The sequence below is a fragment of the Hesperophylax consimilis genome, chromosome 19 (genome assembly GCF_061612785.1).
Source record: "Hesperophylax consimilis isolate HC1 chromosome 19, BYU_Hcon_1.0, whole genome shotgun sequence".
Classification (NCBI taxonomy): Eukaryota; Metazoa; Arthropoda; class Insecta; order Trichoptera; family Limnephilidae; genus Hesperophylax; species Hesperophylax consimilis.
The window spans coordinates 6977238-6996894 of NC_142854.1; the positions used below are offsets into that span (position 1 = coordinate 6977238).

Consider the following 19657-nt stretch of genomic DNA (forward strand, 5'->3'; position numbering starts at 1 on the left):
GGGCATAATACCCCAAAAAAATCATGTTAATACTTTTAGCTGAGAAAATCTCAATAATAGAATCCATAAAATTAAAAAAAAAAAAAAAAAAATTGTGATGTGAATAGTAAAGATTCAATCTCCCGCAGGTAAGAGCTGCCAGTCCATCATAGACCCGTGCGTGGGTCACCCGTGCCAGAATGGAGGCGAGTGTTTTGCCGGGGGCAACGGAACGGACTTCATGTGCAAGTGCTCGCCCGGCTTCGAGGGCAGCATGTGCGAGAAGAATATCGATGACTGCCTGCACATCACCTGCCCCGATCACCAGGTACATACATACTTACTTACTTTATAAAGATACAATAATTTTTATCAACATAAATAGATTCAATTTTAGACAATAGCCGGGTAGTTCCTACGGTGACCGGGTATCTCATCAAAATGACACTTCAACACACCTACAAAAAGTGATATAAAAGCATGAAAAGTGATAAAACAAAAACCTATGTACCTATGTAACCTATTTAACCTAGTTTTTGTTTCATCACTTGTAATGACTCTATATAACTTTTTAAAGATGTGTTTAATTGTCATGGAACCCATGGATCAGATTTCCTCATTGCGTATGCTAACAGAAGTTTCTGGCAAAAAATCCGAAACTTTTCTGTGCTTTTGTCGATCTATGACGATTAATAGGAGAAAGCTATGAAGCTTCAATGTATTAATGTTAATGTGAAACTAATTACCACGGCGATACCAAGTAATGCCGATTTCGGAACAATTATAATGCATTCAGATCTGAGATTATGATGGACGTTCGACATACTTGGGTTGACTCTTTCCTTTCTGTAGAAAGTTCCCTATACTTGGGGTTTCATTTTTAAAGTATGCACTTACATATACCTATATTATTATGTCCTTCCAATGTGTTTTAGATATGCTATGACGGCATCAATTCGTACACTTGCCGTTGCCCGGACGGCTACTCGGGGGAGAACTGCACACAGAAGACGGACTTCTGCGCGTCCTCACCGTGCGTCAATGGCACGTGTCATGAGGGCGGCAACGGGAACAACTACACCTGCCAGTGTGAGGACGGATTCACCGGTAACAACCTTTTGTTAAATTGCTATTCAATATAATTTTTTTTGGATAACCATTAGCCCACATATATTATAATACTTACTAAAATATCCAATCTAGAATAGGCTATCAACTGGATAGGCTATGTTGTTCGCCAAACTGAGAACTCAAACCTGGAGAATCTGTTTGGCAGCAGGAGCAGAGGAAGATCACCGTTGCGTCAGAGTGATCAAGTATCACATGCGTCCGGAACGACGGTGTCCTTGGCTCTCCACGCAGCCCAGGACCGCAAGAAGTGGAGGAGCCTCGTCCACCAAGGAAATTATCTCTATCGATTTCTATCGCCATATTTTGATGAAAATGCGTTACGTATATTTAAAGGGTTAATTTGGGAGGCAATTATGGGTACCATTTATTGGACAACAAACATCTCTGCTATAGGTCAGCTCAAGTGGTTTGCGAAGTTTGGTGATTTAGCAGGGGTGGGTGTGCCTAGGACTTAACGGCGGATGCGTCTAATCATCTACTGCGTGATGGCCGGATCAGGAGAGGTTGGTTGAGTGTGAAGCTAATGTAAAATAAAGAAAACAACAGCAAAATGACGATATGAGCTTTCAATGTGAACTTGGGTAAAACGCATGCAATGGTGTCTTGTGAAGACACCACTCTGTACAATTCATAGTTCGAATGACTTCGCTGTAGTACCGGCCGTTTTCAAAACATGAAATTTTGTAGTAAAAAGCGTTGTCTGAAGAATTTTATGCAACCTAATTTCGATCTTTGTTGTGAACTCCTTGTTTAATTTCTTATTTCTATATTTTCAGGGCGCAACTGTGATATAGACATAGACGAGTGCAAGATACCTGGAAAGTGCAACCAGGGTATATGTGTCAATAAACCAGGATCATACCAATGCTACTGCAAGCCTGGTTAGTTTTGTTTTGTTTTTTTTTTAATATATATGTTCATATTATTAAGGGGTTACACCACCTTGGAGCTTGGATAAAATAGGTATAAAAATAAAAATAAATTTCAACAGCCAGAAAAATAAAAAATAATTTTTATTTTACACGTATACGTATGAATAGTTATGGACATATGAATAATTTGAAATAATACCATCAAAAAAAATATGTATAAATTAAAAATAGCGGAGCCATGAGTTATCAAGTAGGAACCTCTTTTGAAAAGCCTTGCTGATGGTGTACTTATTTTCTCTGTCAGGCAACGTTTGAAAAATAAAAAATAAACTTTTTCTTACTAAGAAAAGTAATAGCTAAGATGTAGTGAAGGGAAATTTAAAAAAAAAAATTGTAAGTATCAAAGCTGTTTTAAAAAAAACTTAGGTTTTTATCGATATTTTAAGTTTAAAAATTTTATAACTTATGAACGTGGCATCCAATCAAAAAAATCTTATGCTACATCTTAGATAATATTATAAAAAATATGTGCTGTAAATTTTAACAAAATTGATTAAGTAAATCTTTAGATATCTCATACACCGGTTTGAAAAAAGTAGTTTAGAATAAAACGCAAAAGAAAAAACAGTACAGTGTCTTAAAACCAAATATTTTTTTAAATTACCTCCTACGATTCCTGGACCGTACATGAGACATCCATTGTTGCCGTGATGTCCTCTGACTCCTTTTGAGCAGATCTTTTCAATTGCCCGCCCTCTTTTGTCTCCTGTTGGCTATAGATATTCGTCCGATCGCTACCTGAGTTTCGGGCCGACTTTGCCGCGCTTACTTCTAATTGCTATTAACTTCGCAAATAATTTGAATTTCATTATGGATAAACAATATATAACACAAACAATATATATGTACAGCGCCCTTGAGGTGTTTTTGCACAAAAACGGCGCTATACAAGTCATCCAAGTATTATTATTATTATTTAAAATATTCTTAAAAGTATAGACACTTTATCAGTCAAAATCTCAAGTTGGTGTCATCCCTTAAGCAAGGCAGTTTAATGTCACTGTGGTTATTCAATCTGTAAGTGAATAATTGTATGCAAAAATTGAAAGATGTGGGTTTGGGTGCGAAAATGAACAATCTGAAAGTATGCCTGTTGTATGCTGATGATGCGGTGCTGATTTCTAGCGGTATGGAAGATCTATAGTCTGCAAGTATGTATGTATGAAGAATGAGTTAATGATGAATATAATTAAGTCCAATGACATGGCGTTTGAAAGAGAGAGTACGAAAACAGCGTGCAATGTAGTTGGGAATGATAAATACTCAGAGAAAGTGGATGAGTTCGTATTGATTTATTAAAACAATTTAAAACATTCATCAAGGTTTTTTTTACCGTTACCGGTTTCAGCGTATCACGGCCATATTTCTACTGGTACAAGGGGGTATCAGGGGTGGTAAACAATGATTTTATTTAAATTCTATCAATCAGTATTGTTATATCCTGCTTTTGGATGTCAAGATGTTGTTTGGAGGTCCATTCCCTCTGCCTACCCCAGCGGGGCTGAATTTCATTGGATAGTTAATTTACATATTATTTTATTTAACCAATTTGTATTCCCGTTACAGGTTTTACCGGTGAACACTGTAATGTAGACTTTGATGAATGTCTCTCCCGACCGTGTCAGAACGGTGGTTCCTGTGTCAACAAAATTAACAACTACGAGTGCCTCTGCACACCTGGATTTACCGGTAATTAGATACAATCAATTAATGCATCTGTCATATTATTCTATTATGTACTGCAAACTGTATTAGTAGCATTAGTAGCTAATTAATTAGAGAAACTACTCGATATGGACAGAAACTCGCTGAGGGAACTGGTAGGACTACTAACGGGGCACTGCTATCTCAGGGGACACATGCATTGGGAGTGGAAAACACCAATAGATGTAGGAAATGTGAAGAGGATGAAGAGACTCCAATTCACCTATGGTGCCAATGTCCTGCCCTGGTGGGAACTAGGCTCAGTTACCTGGGGAGACATACAGTAGAACCAGAAGACATAGCCACATACCCAATAACAACCCAGGTGAACTTTATTAAAGGGACTGGGTTGTTGTTAAAGGATTGAGGTAAAATGGGAGATAGCACAATGGGCCTATGGCCTAAGTGCTCACGGGAAACCGCTCACCCCTCTTCGTAAACCGCCAGCCCATTATCTGGGTTCTACTGTAGTTTTAGCTATCATTGTTCTTGACTGCAACACTTGACCTTAACACCACTTGTCGAAACATGTTTTTGGACAAAACTTGTGGGTTATCTGGAAGTATACATAACTCTTGTGAACTGATATAGATATTTAATTGTTGCTGAAATGCCAGTAAAGTATAATATATAATTATAATCTGTTGCTCGGTCTGCCGATGGACTGAATCTATGTCTTAAGAAATGACCGGATCCGAGACTATTTAGCAGATCAAACTATCACAGTATTGAGTATTTAGTCTGTTTTGTACTTGTCCAGGTAAGGACTGCTCCATCGACATAAATGAGTGTGAGTCCAACCCCTGCATGGAGGGCTCCACCTGTATAGACGGTATGGCTACCTTCACTTGTCTCTGTCGGGAGGGGCTCACTGGTTCCACTTGCGAAATCAACATTGACGATTGCGAGGTAATTATATCTTTAGTTCCAAGTAAAGTCGAATATTCTCTAACTCTTCAATCCGGTGCCCCCATTTTAAAATACATACAGATTCAACACATTCATTTTAAACTCAGTATTTCTATTGAAAGCATAAACTACAATAACTTGATGGAAGAACTAAATTTTATTCAAATTCTCAGATCGAAAAATTATATATGTTCAATATTGTAAATGGTAGTATATACAGCCCTGATTTAATTAATTAACTTCTTCTACCATTAAATTCCTTGTCATATATTCTCCTCACACTCATTATTATATTATATGTATTAACCTTTCTTTTGCTTTCCAGTCGTCTCCGTGCCTGAATGGAGGCGCTTGCCAGGACGGGTTGAACAGTTATGCCTGCAACTGCTCCGACACAGGTCACACGGGCGAGCGCTGCGAGACCAACATTGACGACTGCGACCCCGACCCGTGCCAGAACGGCGCCGTCTGTCTGGACGGGGTCAAAGACTATACGTGCCAGTGTTACCCCGGATACATAGGTAACAACTATCCATGTTTAAAAATAGTGGTGCGCCAAATATAAAAAAATATAGGCGAAATTCGCTTCTCTGTCGAATTTCATAAAAAAGTGATTTTTTGACTGTGAGTCGTTTAGGTGATATTGTTTCTTCGTCGATGATATTTTCTGAAAGTGCACAAATTATACGTGCACATAAAAGGTTCTTGCTCCGTTCCTTATTAATTATATGTACATGTACATCTTCTTCCCCTTGCCTTATTCGGGTCACGGACCCATCGCATCGACAAGGCGGCTCCAGGCATCCCTGTCCTGCGCTGCTTCAGCGGCCTCTGTCCATGGCAGACCCAGCCTCTCTGGACGTCTTCCCTCCAGAATAGCACCTACCTGTTTATTCTACCATATTTAAAATTATTCCAGGCAAGAACTGCGAGATAGACATCTCGGAGTGCGAGTCCAGTCCGTGCCAGTACCGGGGCGTGTGCCTGGAGCGCAGCAACATCTCGCTGTACCAGAATGGCTCCATGGACCCGCACAATCCTATCTACGTGGATGAGGAGCTCAACATGCTGCTGCCCGCGCACTTCTACCAGGAATTCAGCTACGCCAATGCCAGCGGGTGAAAATACTATACTTATTCATATTTATAACTGTTAGTTCGTTGTGGTATACTGTTGGCATTTTCTCCTGGTTCCACAGGTATCTGAAATTTACGCCCATCAATCAGAGACGATGTCACTATAGATAATTTTTTTAATTTTTTTTTTATATATTCAATAATATTGTTATTGGGTTTATAAAAACAGTTTAACAGTTTCAACAATTAAACTGTTTTTATAAACCCAATAACAATATTATTGAATATATAAAAAAATTAAAATTAAAATGGAGTTCTACAAATTAAACTTGATAACAATAAACTATAGATCATCATCATAACCTCGCTACATCCCAGGATGGGATTTGGCTTCCTCCACAATGTTCTCCACCAGCTGTGGTCCCTCGCTGTTCATCTCCAGTTCTTTATTTTTATTTTTTTATTTATTTATACGCCTATTGGGCTTTTACATACATAGTTCATAAAAAAATATTCTGAAGATTGTAAGTTTACAATAGTAACAGTAATAATACATATAACCATATCCATTTGACATATTATAGTTTCAGTGCCGGCAACCCGGGCGTTTATTAAGTAAATGCATACAATAATTATTTGTAGGTATAAACCTGTTGTACAAAAATAAGAATATGTATTGTTTACAAAATACCGAGCGTTTGAATGGTTATCGTGGCCTGTTAAATCGAGGGCGTTCGGTCTGCCATTTTACATACATATTTTAAATAGTTTATATAAAAAAATATTGTGAAGATTATAAGTATAGAATAGTAAAAGCAATTATATAACCTTCACCATTTGACATATAAAGCAAGCAAAAAGCAAATGGAAACATGATAGTTTGTAGGTACATATAAGCCTGTTGTAAGAAAATAAGAATACGCCTACTACTAAGGTATAAAGACGAAAATTGTTTATAAGAATGTTAAGTTTAGTAATACTAGGTAGTAGTTGTATTAACATAATATGTATGCGACACATAAAAGCTAGTGTATATATTTATTCATTCATTCAATTATCTTTTCACGAACTAGCGGGCTCCATAAGCCAGCCAGTTCGTATATTGATAAATAGAGACCGGATTATATGCATTTGCATATTTGCATATGCAAATGCATATTTAGACCCTTTTCAGCGGTAGTTGCATATTTTAGCAAATAATTTGAGATCTTGCATATTTACGCTTGATATCGTTCAGATGCCTCACATAGCGACATTATAGACATCAGATAGCAAGGCGCGCGGCCAGCGAAGAATGATAACTGATCTTACTGATCGCTACGGCCGGCGGCCGGAGCGGGGGGGGGGGGGGGGGGAACCTCTCTCATCTTCGTCTGCGCTCGCGCCTACTCGGCTTAATTCGGCTAATTGCCGAAAACAATTCATTCATTCGTATGAGGGGTGATTTGGTATATTTTTATGGTAATTCAGTGAATTGCGAATTTTGTTTTTGACTGGTCGCACGCGCTGTTCTTTAGAGTTTCGTCTAGTGTTTTTTTTGTTTGCACGAAGTTGTACATTGTGAAAGTGAACCATGCCCCCTGATAAAAAAAGTGCCCATACGTGGATAGCTGAATATCCTGGAATATTTACATACGACGGAAAAGTTTTATACTGCCGAGTTTGCGAGAAAAACATTTCTAGCACAAAAAAGTTCCAAATAGACCAGCATGTCAAAACCAGTGTTCATATCGCAGGAGTGCAGAAGAAGGGCCCACGACAACAAGTTTTTACAGTGGCAAGTAGCAGTAACAGTTAAGTAACCTCCAAAGGTAAACAACAAAATCACTTTAGCATGGATCTATGTGAAGCATTTCTTGCAAGCAATATCCCTCTATACAAACTGACAAATCCTGCCTTGAAGGATTTTCTCAGAAAATATTGCATAAATCAAAATATACCGGATGAATCTACTTTACGTAAAAATTACATACCATCAATTTATCTACATGTGCTGGAAGAAATACGCAATGAACTCAAGGATAACATCATATGGATTTCAGCTGACGAAACCACCGACACTTGCGGCCGTTACATTGCAAATTTGATTATTGGTGCATTAAAACTTGAACCTTCACCTTCCTATTTGGTGGCCTGCAGAGAACTTGAAAAGGCAAATCATTCTACGATCGCCAGATTTGTGAATGAGGGTATAAAAAAAATATTTCCTGAATCTTCTGCGGATGAAAATGTGTATGTGTTGCTCTCAGATGCTGCCCCCTATATGATCAAAGCAGGCAAAGCCCTCCAAGTATTTTATCCCAATTTGATTCATGTGACGTGTTTTGCTCACGGAATTCACAGACTCGCCGAAGAAGTGAGATCCACGTTTGCGAATGTAAATAACCTGATTTCATCAGCAAAGAAAGTGTTTCTTAAGGCGCCTGCTCGTATAAAGGCCTACAAAGAAAAACTGCCAAATACCCCTTTACCTCCTGAGCCAGTAATAACACGTTGGGGTACATGGATCGAAGCTGCGATGTTTTACCATGAACATTTTGAAGCCATCAAGGGTGTTATCAATGACTTCGATAGTGCAGAGGCTTTGGCAGTTTTCCAGTGCAAAGAATCGTTTGACGACGCCAGTATTAAAAAAAACCTAGCTATGATTACCACTCATTTCGCCTACATACCTGCAAGTATAAAAACGCTTGAAACTCATGGATTGGCGTTGAATGCATCTATTCAGGTTATGAAGGAAATTCGCCTTATGAATTCCTCGTTGCCAAAGCTATTCCCGAGTAAACTCAAAGAAAAATTTGAAAATATACTGAATAATAACCCAGGGTTTGAACCTTTGTGCCAAATTGATAACTTCATCAACGGGGCAGGTGAAATTTTGCCCGGAACAATAAGTTCAAAAATCGCACCCAAATTTAAATTCTGTCCAGCCACATCAGTAGACGTAGAACGTTCCTTTTCCGCTTACAAAAATATATTAAGCGATCGTAGACACAATTTGTCTACAGAACATTTAGAACAGTACTTAGTCATATACGTTTTTAAAGTTAAAATCTTAATTTTATTGTTAAATACATTTTATAATTGATATTTTCTAAAATATAATTGTTATCCTTGAGAACTAATAGCTTACTAAAATAAAAATAAATATGTAAAAATACGACTTCCTGTATTATTTCATTTTGCATATTTTGACCCTTTTTATGGATTTTCGTGCATATTTTAGCTATTTTTATTGCATATTTGCATGCATATTTTGGGCTATTTTTGTTGCATATAATCCTGTCTCTATTGATAAATAAATAAAAATAACTTTTTACTAAATGATTACAGTAATTACATGTGAAATAATAATGCAGTTGTAGTAATTTCAAGAAGACTACACCTATAATTGTGTCAATCTTGAGGAAATAATTCATTAAGAGGTGCAATAGCTAGATGTTTATTTTTTTACTATAAGAGTTCTAATATATTGATTTTAAATTTGGAAACGATAGACATCGATTGAACTATATTTTATTATCCCTGTCCTGCTTCAATTCCCTTCCACGCAGTCTATCCACCTCTTCCTCAGTCTACCTCTGCTTCTACTGAGGCACCCACTTGGTCGGCAACCTATCATCAGTCATTCTTTCTACATGGCTGGTATCACAGTCTTTGGGAAGCACAGAACCTTACAATGGTTTCATACTCTATAAGATTTTCAAGTTCGTATAAATGAATGGGTGTTTTTTCAACCTTACATTTCCTCTTCAGCTATTGCTTTTTTTGATTCCAGTTTCGAGTGCGTGTGCATCGTGGGCATTACGGGCGCGCACTGTGAAGTGAACATCAATGAGTGCGAGTCGTCCCCGTGCGCGCCATCGGGCGCGTGTGTGGACCGCGTGGGGCGCTACGATTGTGAATGTGAGGACGGCTACGAGGGTGACCACTGCCAGAAGGATATCGACGAGTGCGCAAGGTTTGTTCATATACTGATTACATCAAAGAACCAACTTAACCTTCTCACGCAGTGGCAAGACCGGACCTATTTAGCGATAGCCCCTAGAATTTCTTGAATCTCTGGTTTTAACTTGACTTCACTCGAATCAAACTTTATCCCGTGTTCTTTTTTGCTATTGTTCACACTTGTTTTATGTTAACATATTGTTGTACACCATTATTGGATAGTTGGTATTTATACTTTGTTATTTCTTTGTAATTTTTTGGTTCGTTGACCATCTGTCTGTTGTGTACATTAATAAAGTAAACTAAAAATAAATTGTATATAATATATACTAAAGCCGCCTCCACACACATCGGGATTGAACAACGGGCTTGACCTAAGGAAAGGACGATCGGCTTTCAGTTTATGTGGTCTGTAGTCTAATAAGTTTTTGTTGTTGTAGATACAAGCCCTGTGTGCGGGGCAAGTGCCAGGACCGGCGCGCCAACTACTTCTGCGACTGTGAGATGGACTGGGGCGGCAAGAACTGCTCCGTGTCTCTGCAGGGCTGCTTGACCAACCGCTGCCTCAACAACGGCACCTGCCGTCCCTGGCTGTTCGAGGAGACGCAGCACCGCTTCAACTGCACTTGCAGCGCCGGATACCACGGAGACACCTGCGAGATGGTCAGTCAGCTTACTTTTATGTATTTCACTTTCTCTTTGTATGTCAGAGTTTTGGTAGTTATTAACTTGCCTTAGGAACCTCTCGGTGAGACAGTGAGGCTTGGCAAAAAACATTTTAAAATTAACAAAGGAAAAAATCTTATCGTATTCACAGCTGAGAAAAACGGATTTAAAAATACACTTTTGTAGTAATGTATTTTGTATTCATATTCATTCTCGTGCTGTGACTGCAAATATTCATGTACAAAATTGTTGTATTGCAAAGCACATTTGGATTCACAGCAGTAAACCAAAACCATTTTCGTGTTCTGAATGCAGCTATTTATGTAAGTATGATGTCTTCAATTTAGTCAAAACTAGCTAGGCTACTAGTAAGGCTAGCCAACATATTTCAATGTAAAACAATAAGGATTCATTGCAAGTTTTGCCGTGAATCTCGGCATAGCTCGGTGTTATTCTAAATGCTACAAGATACTTACTTTTTGATGGCCTATATATATAGCCTGTCTTGATCTTCATTGGAGTCTATTTAGCTTTGTGTGGGATTGCACCAACCAGAACTTAATTTGTGTAATGTTTACAGATAACCACAATGTCCCTGGGCGGGCACAGTTATGTGGTGGTCAACACTTCGCGCGAGGAGGGCTATGATATCCAGTTCCACTTCAAGACCACGCTGGGTAACGGACTGCTGGCTATTGGCAAGGGGCTGACCTTCTACATCCTGGAGCTGGTGAACGGGCGTCTCAACCTGCACTCCAGCCTGCTCAACAAGTGGGAGGGAGTGTTCATCGGCACCAATCTTAACGACAGTCACTGGCAAAAGGTAAACGGATTGTATCGTAATATTACTGTAAAAAGGCAGAAGAAAACACCTTACAGATAATGAATGTGCCAGAATCTTACACTCGCCGTCGCTACAACATATATTGTATTGTCGAGCAAGTCTAAAACTTTGGATTATTTTTGTTTCTCAGGTGTTTGTGGCCATCAACTCGTCCCACTTGGTGCTGGCTGCCAATGAGGAGCAGACCATCTACCCCATAAACCTGAACGAGGGCAGCAACAGCTCACACACTTCTTTCCCTACCACCTACCTCGGGGGCACCATCCCAGCTCTCAGCCGCCTGACGCATGGCCCAGCTGCCTTCATAGGCTGTGTGCAGGATGTCATCATCAACGGCGAATGGGTGAGTAAGGTGTTTGTGGCCATCAACTAATCCCACTTAGTGCTGACTGCCAACGAGGAACAAACCAACAACCTGAACGGAGCTGAATACTTATTTCCACTTCTATTACATTCCAATTCTGTTACATTTAACATAATATATCTTTGAAAAAACCTTCCATTCTGTTCCCACCAATTGGCTAAACTTAAATTTCTAGGCATGAGGATGACTTCTCGCTTATTCTTATTTGGAAAGAAGAAAGGATTAACTTATTTTTAAATTGAAAACAACTCAACTATCAATAAACTTACTTTGAAATCAAACACGATCACGTCAGCAGAATGCTGCCTGCTTATTTAATATTATTAATATTGTATAATCAACCTTAGCATTAGCTGTAATGCTTTTCCTGCCATTTTGAATGAAAAAAAATTCATTACATGTCAATAGTTCTATTTCTCCCTTTTTCCAGGTCTTGCCCAGTGCGGACAACTTGACAGATTCCACAGACCTAACGACTGCCGCCGCCATCACATCGCTGGTTCCAGTGCCGGTGTACTCAGGCACGGCCTCCTGGCTGCTGTACGGCGTGCAGTCCACGTGTCCTCGCGTGGAGCAGTGCGGCCCCAGGAACCCGTGCCACTCGGGCGGGCGCTGCACGGACCTGTGGACCTCCTTTCACTGCACGTGCCAACGCCCATACCTGGGACATACGTGCCAGTACAGTAAGTGTATAGATCTCTCACTGCCTTCTGACTTCTGCAGTCTACTAGTTATAATACAAGTTAAGTGTAATACATAATATTGAAGAAGAAAATAATAGTAACAAATCATTCGAAACATGAAACAGAACAAGACAACAAAAAATAAAAAGTTAAATGTCTCAACTAGGAATCAAACCCAGGATCTGTGTCTTACCGAGACAACATCTTTATCCCCTTAACCATTGGAACCTAATTATTATACGTCATAGGGGCCGTTCAAGTATTACGTAAGCAGATTTATTACAATTATTTACCCCCTCTTCCCCCTTGTCACCAAAAGTAAGCAAAGCTCTTACCCCCCCTCCCATGCTTACGTAAAAATTGGTACCTATTTGCATTTTTCTGTTAATGTATTCTGTTTTATAAACAATTCAACTTTGGCGAAAGTGGATCAACGGTAACACAAATATTAACTTGCTTTGATTTGCTTACAACACGTCAAATCGTCAATCGTACTGAAACGAAACAATAGATTGATGGAGGAAATTTTGACAAGTGAGTAGCGCGCGCTAATTCCCCCATTCGCTTCTGAGCTAGTACCTAAACGTATTAATTATTTGTGGGAATCCCCGAATATGTATTCTGTTTTCAAACATAGACAATGTGTGGGTTGCCAATGTGTAAAAAAAAATAACTACTGCTGAGCAGTGCTGACGTAATCACTATCTCGACCCCCCCAACCCCCCATGTCATCAAAAATAAGCAAAGCAAAGACCCCCTGCCCCCCTATAGTGCTTACATAATACTTGAACGGCCCCATATTTGTCAATCTCATATTTCAAATTTAGAATTAACAATATTATCTTGCAACTAATTTTTCCCAAATTATTAACAGTTATCTTTTTGAATGATCACAAAGTTCTAAACAATTGGTTTGTAACCTAGATAGTATCTCGGATAAACATATCTGATTTTTATTTATTCGGAACTTTTTTTAAAGTCTAAATAAATATGTCAGAAAGTTAGTCCAATAAAAAAATGTAATACATCATTTTTTTTTGTTATAGCGCGGTGACGGTTTACATATAGTTCCCGGGAGCACTTAGGCCATAGTCCCATTGTGCTATCTATCTCCCATTTTACCTCAATCCTTTAACAGTCACCCGGTCCCTTTTATAAAGTTCACCAGGGTTGTCCTTGTTTGTGGCTATGTCTTCTGGTTCCACAGTGTGTCTTTCCAGGTCTCATCTCTTCTCTCCAATCCCCCTTGGTTCCCTTAAGGCCCCACAAGAGAAGAGTTCACGGAGGTGGCCTCATTTCTCCTCTACACTCCACCTTGGTTCCACGAAGGCCCAACGACGGAAGACTCCACTACCCCTTGGTTCCCTAAAGGCCCCACGAAGAAAGAGAGCCTCATCTCTCCTCTCCACTCCCCTTTGGTTCCCTGAAGGCCCCACCTCTCATCTCTCCTCTACACTCCTCCTTGATACAGAAGGAGTCTCCTTGATTCCCTGAAGGTCCCACGACGGATGACTCCAATCCCCCTTGGTTCCCTGAGGGCCCTGCGAGGTAACAGCATCTCATCTCTCCTCCACTCCTCCTTGGTTCCCAGAAGGCCCCTTGACGGAAGAGTCCACTCCCCCTTGGTTCCCTGAAGGCCCCACGAGGGAAGAGGGTGTTTTCTATTAGTCCAATTTTCGTCCCACGAGTATCTAAGGAAATAGAAGGTCCACTCCAGCAGAGCCTAAGTGCCGGGGTAAGGTCTAAATACTCCGAGATGCGACCAGAGGCACTGTTCTCCAGGTCATTCAGCCTGAGCACGATACCTCACACCTTAAGCTCAAGCTTGGGATGGCTATTGCAGGTCGTGTTTCCACTACCTGAGCGATGTGTTCACCACACTCCCTACGCTTGTTTATAATGTTTGTTACAATTCCAGATGTGACGGCTGCAACCTTTGGCTACGAGAACACCACGGATTCGCTGGTCACGGTGGCGGTTCACGACATGGCCCGGAGAGCCGTGCGCTCCATCGTCGACATATCCATGTTCATCCGCACCCGCAAACCATCAGGCCAGATCTTCTACCTGGGATCCAAGCCCAGGTAACAAACAAACAAACAAACACACCATTCAAAAACTACAAACTTAACAAGTTTAAAATTTTAAAAAGTCTAAAAGTTTTTACAGTTGTAAAGATTTCATTTGAAAATATATTGTTGTGTTCATTTAAAATATTTCTCCACACAATATTCTACTTTAAAAGTAAGACGTATAAACAATATTATAGATTGATACTGACCCGTGGTAGGTACCTACTTAATCGTTTGTCTGGATTTGAAAAGAATATTTTTTAATCAGATAATTTCCTTAAGATATTCACCGGTTACAATTTAGAAAAATTCAGGCTTACATATGGGATAGTCAGTATTTTTCAAACAATCAGTTCCAATTTTGAAAATGACACTCAAATTCAAAGTAATTTTCAGTTCATTGAACCAGATTTCTTGAATAATTGCTTTTAGTGTATTTATTTTTGAAAGGCAAATATCTTTTTTATAAAAATTTAGCTTCACAAATCCTACTATTATAATATCCCATGATTTTTCACGGAACTGCGTTACGGTGGTATAAAAATATTGGACTGTTTGAAAGAAAATGTGTTGTTTAAATACTGTTTTAAAGTGTCAGTATTACATATCAGTTTTGTTTTGGGTAGTGTCTTGTTAAAAGTAAAGAATTTTACATCTATGTGTCTGTTTTTCAGAATTGGTTTCTCCGAGGAAACGTTTGTGGCGGCATCCCTCAACAACGGAGAGTTGCTGGTGCGCCTGCAGTTCAATCAGACCTCGGAGGCCTATACTGTTGGGGGGAACAGGCTGGACAATGGGTTCAACCACCTCATACAGGTATGTCAACTTTTTATTCTCGTGCCATATTTTAACAATGATTCTGTCAAGTAATATTTTGAAAATTTGACGCCATAATTTGGGCAGTAATATATATTATTATCTCCCTTACTTAAAAACGTAGTGTAAATATATGGCAGCGCTTAAAGTCTGAACAGTGAAAACTAAAAATTCTTTTTGAAAGCTGATGAAATTCGTTTTAAAATTTTAACATTAGAAATAAACATATGTTTTGAAATATTTAAATTTTGTGTGCAAAATAAAAAAAAAAAATTAAAATGGCTCAATTTACAATAACTAAAATTACGGAAAATGAAAAAATATTTTAAAACACACACATTTTATTAGACAAATGTACACCAAACGTTTTTGTCATTTCGTATAAAAATAAAGAGGTCGGACCTTTGGTTTCATAAAGGTGAACATTTTTATTCTTCTGTGGTTAAAATTTAGATTTGAATATAAAGCGTGGTGTTTTCTCTTTCTCATACCGTTTAGATCATATTTCTAACTGTGACAGTAAGGGAGACAATGACTTCTATGAGACCATATTCATTGTTCCCAATAGCGAACAAATTAGTCTGGGGGTGTTAAGGCCGGCTTAACTATACAAATGTTAAACCGGCGTATAAGAATCTAATTCCTCCATTTCTCCTACGACATTATATTCATTAACCACAGATGCTTGAATCCCCAAATTGTCAATATCATCGGACGGCAAAACGACATCTATTTTTTACTCTAAATGTTCTCAGGAATTGCTGGTACAGGCTGATACATCCTGTATATCGTCGGCTGTATGAATATCGTAGACTGCATAACTCCGTTTTTTTCAAAAATAAAATTTTAGTGCCATTTGGTGTTAAAATTAGTCCCGCTTCGAATAATAAAACTCGTAAATTCGTGAAAAATTCCACTGTTATTAAACACAAATTAGTAATATTTCCATGTTGCCAATTTGTAGAATTAAGTATACTTCCTAACTCCGTTTTAAAATAGAAAGCCGTAAATTACAAATCTCTAATGATAGAAAATATTTACAGAAAAATATGCTATGTTCTGAAAATAAATAAAAGAGTCATCCAAGTATTATTATTATTATTATTAAAAATAATGACATGTCTTTCATGTTACGCTTTCTACGAATTAAGCAGAAATTATGCAATTAGTTTGACCAACATAGGATTTATGGATAAAGGAATTTTTAAATTTCCTACAAGGCCACGAACCACTACTGCTGATTACTTATAAATGTTATTGAATAAATGGGGCCAGTATGAAGACAGCTGATGATGCAGTACATGATAGAAAAATAATGAAGATCTCCGCTTCTCACCGCCAGTGGCCGACTAAAAATGGTTACATATTTATGTTTCAGGTTGTGCGAAACTCTTCCTTGGTTCAAGTGAAACTCAATGGCAGTGAATACTTCAGGAAGCCCATCTCTGCTACGGGACAACTTGATGCTCAGGTAATTCATTTTTCTATCAAATTTTCAGTGAAACCTTGAATTGAACTTCCTCCCAAATTCAAATCAAATGTAAGGACCGTTACACTCCAAAAGTTATCCATGTATATCTGCATAAAATATTCACAATATATTACAGAATGATTTAATTAAATGCACCCACATTAAGCAGGTTTTCTACACCACCACAAGAGGACTACAGTGTAAGAAAGCTAAATAAACAAGGTATCGTGAGTGCAGCAATAAATTACATTATTTTAATGCCTAAGGTTGGTAGGTACGGTTTTGGTACTCATTTTAACTTTTACCATTCTGGCCTTTTCAAAGTGTCCATCTGACCATGCAGAACTTTTCAAAGCCATCTGTCTCATCATGTGGGACTTTTCAAAGCCATCTATCTCATCACATGGGACTTTTAAAAGCTATCTATCTCTTCATGTGGGACTTTTCAAAGGCATCTATTTCATCATGGGGGACTTTTCAAAGCCATCTATTTCATCATGCGGGACTTTTCAAAGCCATCTATCTCATCATGTGGGACTTTCAAAGCCATCTATTTCATCATGCGGGACTTTTCAAAGCCATCTATTTCATCATGCGGGAGTTTTCAAAGCCATCCATATCATCATGCGGGAGTTTTCAAAGCCATCTACCTCATTATGCGGGTCTTTTTTTCACAATGTTTAGACCAGATCTGAAAAGCCAGGTATTCCCCCACTTTCCAATTCCATATCTCCTTCCCCTCCCCACTACCTTCAGCCTCACAACATACCCCAATATTGGGGATTCCAAAATAATAGGTTGGCTCCAGATGGTTGGGTGCATATTATGTTGTCACCAGTTTACATTCGGGCCCAGACAGTCCAGTGAAATTTATTGTGTGATCAAGAAAGAATTTCGATATTTGATAATTTTCTAATCTCATGCAGTCAGTATTGTTTGCTTTGTCCACCATTATTTTTAGTAAGTTTATGTATGTTATATGATGGTTGCAGGTGCTGTATTTGGGGGGACAGCCCATAGCGAGTCCCTCCGCCAGGACGGTGAGACAGGCAGACTCCCCCGTGCCGGAGCCCGCTCCTCCCACCATTGAGGATAACTACAAGGGGATCATTCAGGATGTACAGGTTAGATTTATTTTTATATTTCACTTGTGACACCTACAAATATACCCATCACCTTGCATCGAAGTGGGAGGGATGGACTATTTGACCGGTCGGTGGCTTAGTTGACATTGCGTTTGGGTCCCAGCCAGGCGTAGTGTGTTCCATTCCTCGGCTGGCTAAGTCCTCCATCACAACACAAGCAACGTTTTCCGCTTACTGTGGTGCTAGTAGGAGATTTTCAAATATTGTCAGGTTATTCATAATCCGAAATTATTCATTACTCCTATACAGATTCCTACCGACCCCTCATACCATTTTCCTTCCCAAAACTTCCTTTCCTTAAAAAAACCTCCACACAGCATCTCCAAAGATGACACTGTGGGAAATTATTTTCCGCAGGGCCTTCATTGTGGAGCAAATGTATTAAAAAAATTAACAATTGCCGTGCCCTCCATTTTTGTCTACTATTTCTTGACACTGTATTGACTTTTGTAATGTTATGTTGGCAGATTTCCAACGGCTCCCGCACCATGATCGTGGAGTTCTTCCCGCTGAAGGTGTCGGAGCTGAAGATGCCCCCGGAGTTTGGGGTGGTCACCTTCGAGGAGCGCACCGTCCTGGAGGGTGTGGTCTCCGACGACAGCTGCGCCGGCTCTCCCTGCAAACATAACGCCACCTGCAGAGTCACCTGGAACGATTATAGGTTACTACATACACACATTTCTTCATCATCATCTCAGTGCTATTTCCCAGGGTGGGATTTGGCCTCCACTGTCTGCCGTCCCTCCCAATTCGCCTCCAGTCCTCCATCCTTCTGTTCTGCTTCAATCCTCTTCATCGGCCTGCCTCTGGGTTGCTTCCACTGACCTACAGAAACTTACAGGAGTCTCATGATCTATCAGGTTTCTCGTTCATGATTTATCTTTATCCTGTAACATCCATTTCCTAGCATTGGTCCTAAGATTATTTGTAGAATTTTGCACTCAAAGATTGATCTCATCAATTTGCGTTAGGCACCATGTCTCACATTTCTTAGCTGCTTCATTTTGAGATTGTATGAGGTGTATGTATGATAAAACCATGTATGATCGTGTGAGAAATGCGAAGATTTGCAAAGAATGCAAGACTAATGTAAGCACAGTTAGTAAAATTAAGAAAGGGACACTTAAATGATTTGGGCATGTAAGAGCGAATGAACAAAGAAAGGAGTGTAAGGAGAATGGAACAAACTTGCACAACATGTCATCAATGCTACTAATATAAACCAATTTAAAGCTCAATTAGTTTCTTATTTGGAGAGAAGAAAGGATTAACTTATTTACTGTTAGACTAATTGTTAAATCAGATCTGATCGCATCAGCAGAATGCTGCCTGCTCATTAAATAATGTGAATGGTAGTAGAAGTCGGGGGCGCATGAGGAATGCCACGTCGCACTGGTCTGTCCTCTCTGCCTCTGTAGTAGATTTTCAAATATTCATTCAGGTGATTCGTAACCTGGGAATTTATGCCTTTTTGATTTTTTTTAAATGTATATGTCCGTTTTAGTTGTGTGTGTCCCCGTGGCTACAAGGGTAAATCCTGCCAAGAGATGGAGTTCTGCCAGCTGCAGGACTGTCCTGCGGGTTCGTCCTGCAGAGACCTGGACGACGGCTACGAATGCCTGGCCAATGCAACGCTGGACGGGCGCGGGCCGCCCATGCTCTACACACCCTACCCCAACACCACGCAGGTCGAGGCCGACTCTATCACCATCATGTACAGGTAGGTAGCAGAGGAAGTTGCTAGTGGTGCATAGATGTAACAAATGAATTAGTGTGGGTACTGTAATTTATTCCCTCCAAAAAGTTACGTTATTATTATTAACAAGTTATTTTGTAAAATGATTGAATAAATAAAACTGCACAGTCAGCGTTCGCAAAATCATCTCGATAGTGAAGGACATGCCATTATTCATCGCT

The 19657-nt window shown here is 39.3% G+C and overlaps 1 protein-coding gene across 1 annotated transcript in view; it reads left to right on the forward strand.

The window, feature by feature from the left end:
- The window catches only part of crb (cell polarity complex component crumbs), a 135790-nt gene that overhangs the window by 92341 nt on the left and 23792 nt on the right, over positions 1-19657 (forward strand). The window contains exons 13-30 of the mRNA XM_089643311.1: positions 129-307; positions 915-1086; positions 1887-1991; positions 3609-3731; positions 4507-4655; positions 4981-5176; positions 5575-5773; positions 9510-9692; positions 10120-10342; positions 10926-11168; positions 11320-11532; positions 11984-12236; positions 14155-14320; positions 14983-15124; positions 16503-16595; positions 17588-17719; positions 18208-18401; positions 19245-19460. Of these exons, the coding sequence (XP_089499437.1) occupies positions 129-307; positions 915-1086; positions 1887-1991; positions 3609-3731; positions 4507-4655; positions 4981-5176; positions 5575-5773; positions 9510-9692; positions 10120-10342; positions 10926-11168; positions 11320-11532; positions 11984-12236; positions 14155-14320; positions 14983-15124; positions 16503-16595; positions 17588-17719; positions 18208-18401; positions 19245-19460 (3181 nt within the window). The remainder of the gene's footprint in view (positions 1-128; positions 308-914; positions 1087-1886; positions 1992-3608; positions 3732-4506; positions 4656-4980; positions 5177-5574; positions 5774-9509; positions 9693-10119; positions 10343-10925; positions 11169-11319; positions 11533-11983; positions 12237-14154; positions 14321-14982; positions 15125-16502; positions 16596-17587; positions 17720-18207; positions 18402-19244; positions 19461-19657) is intronic.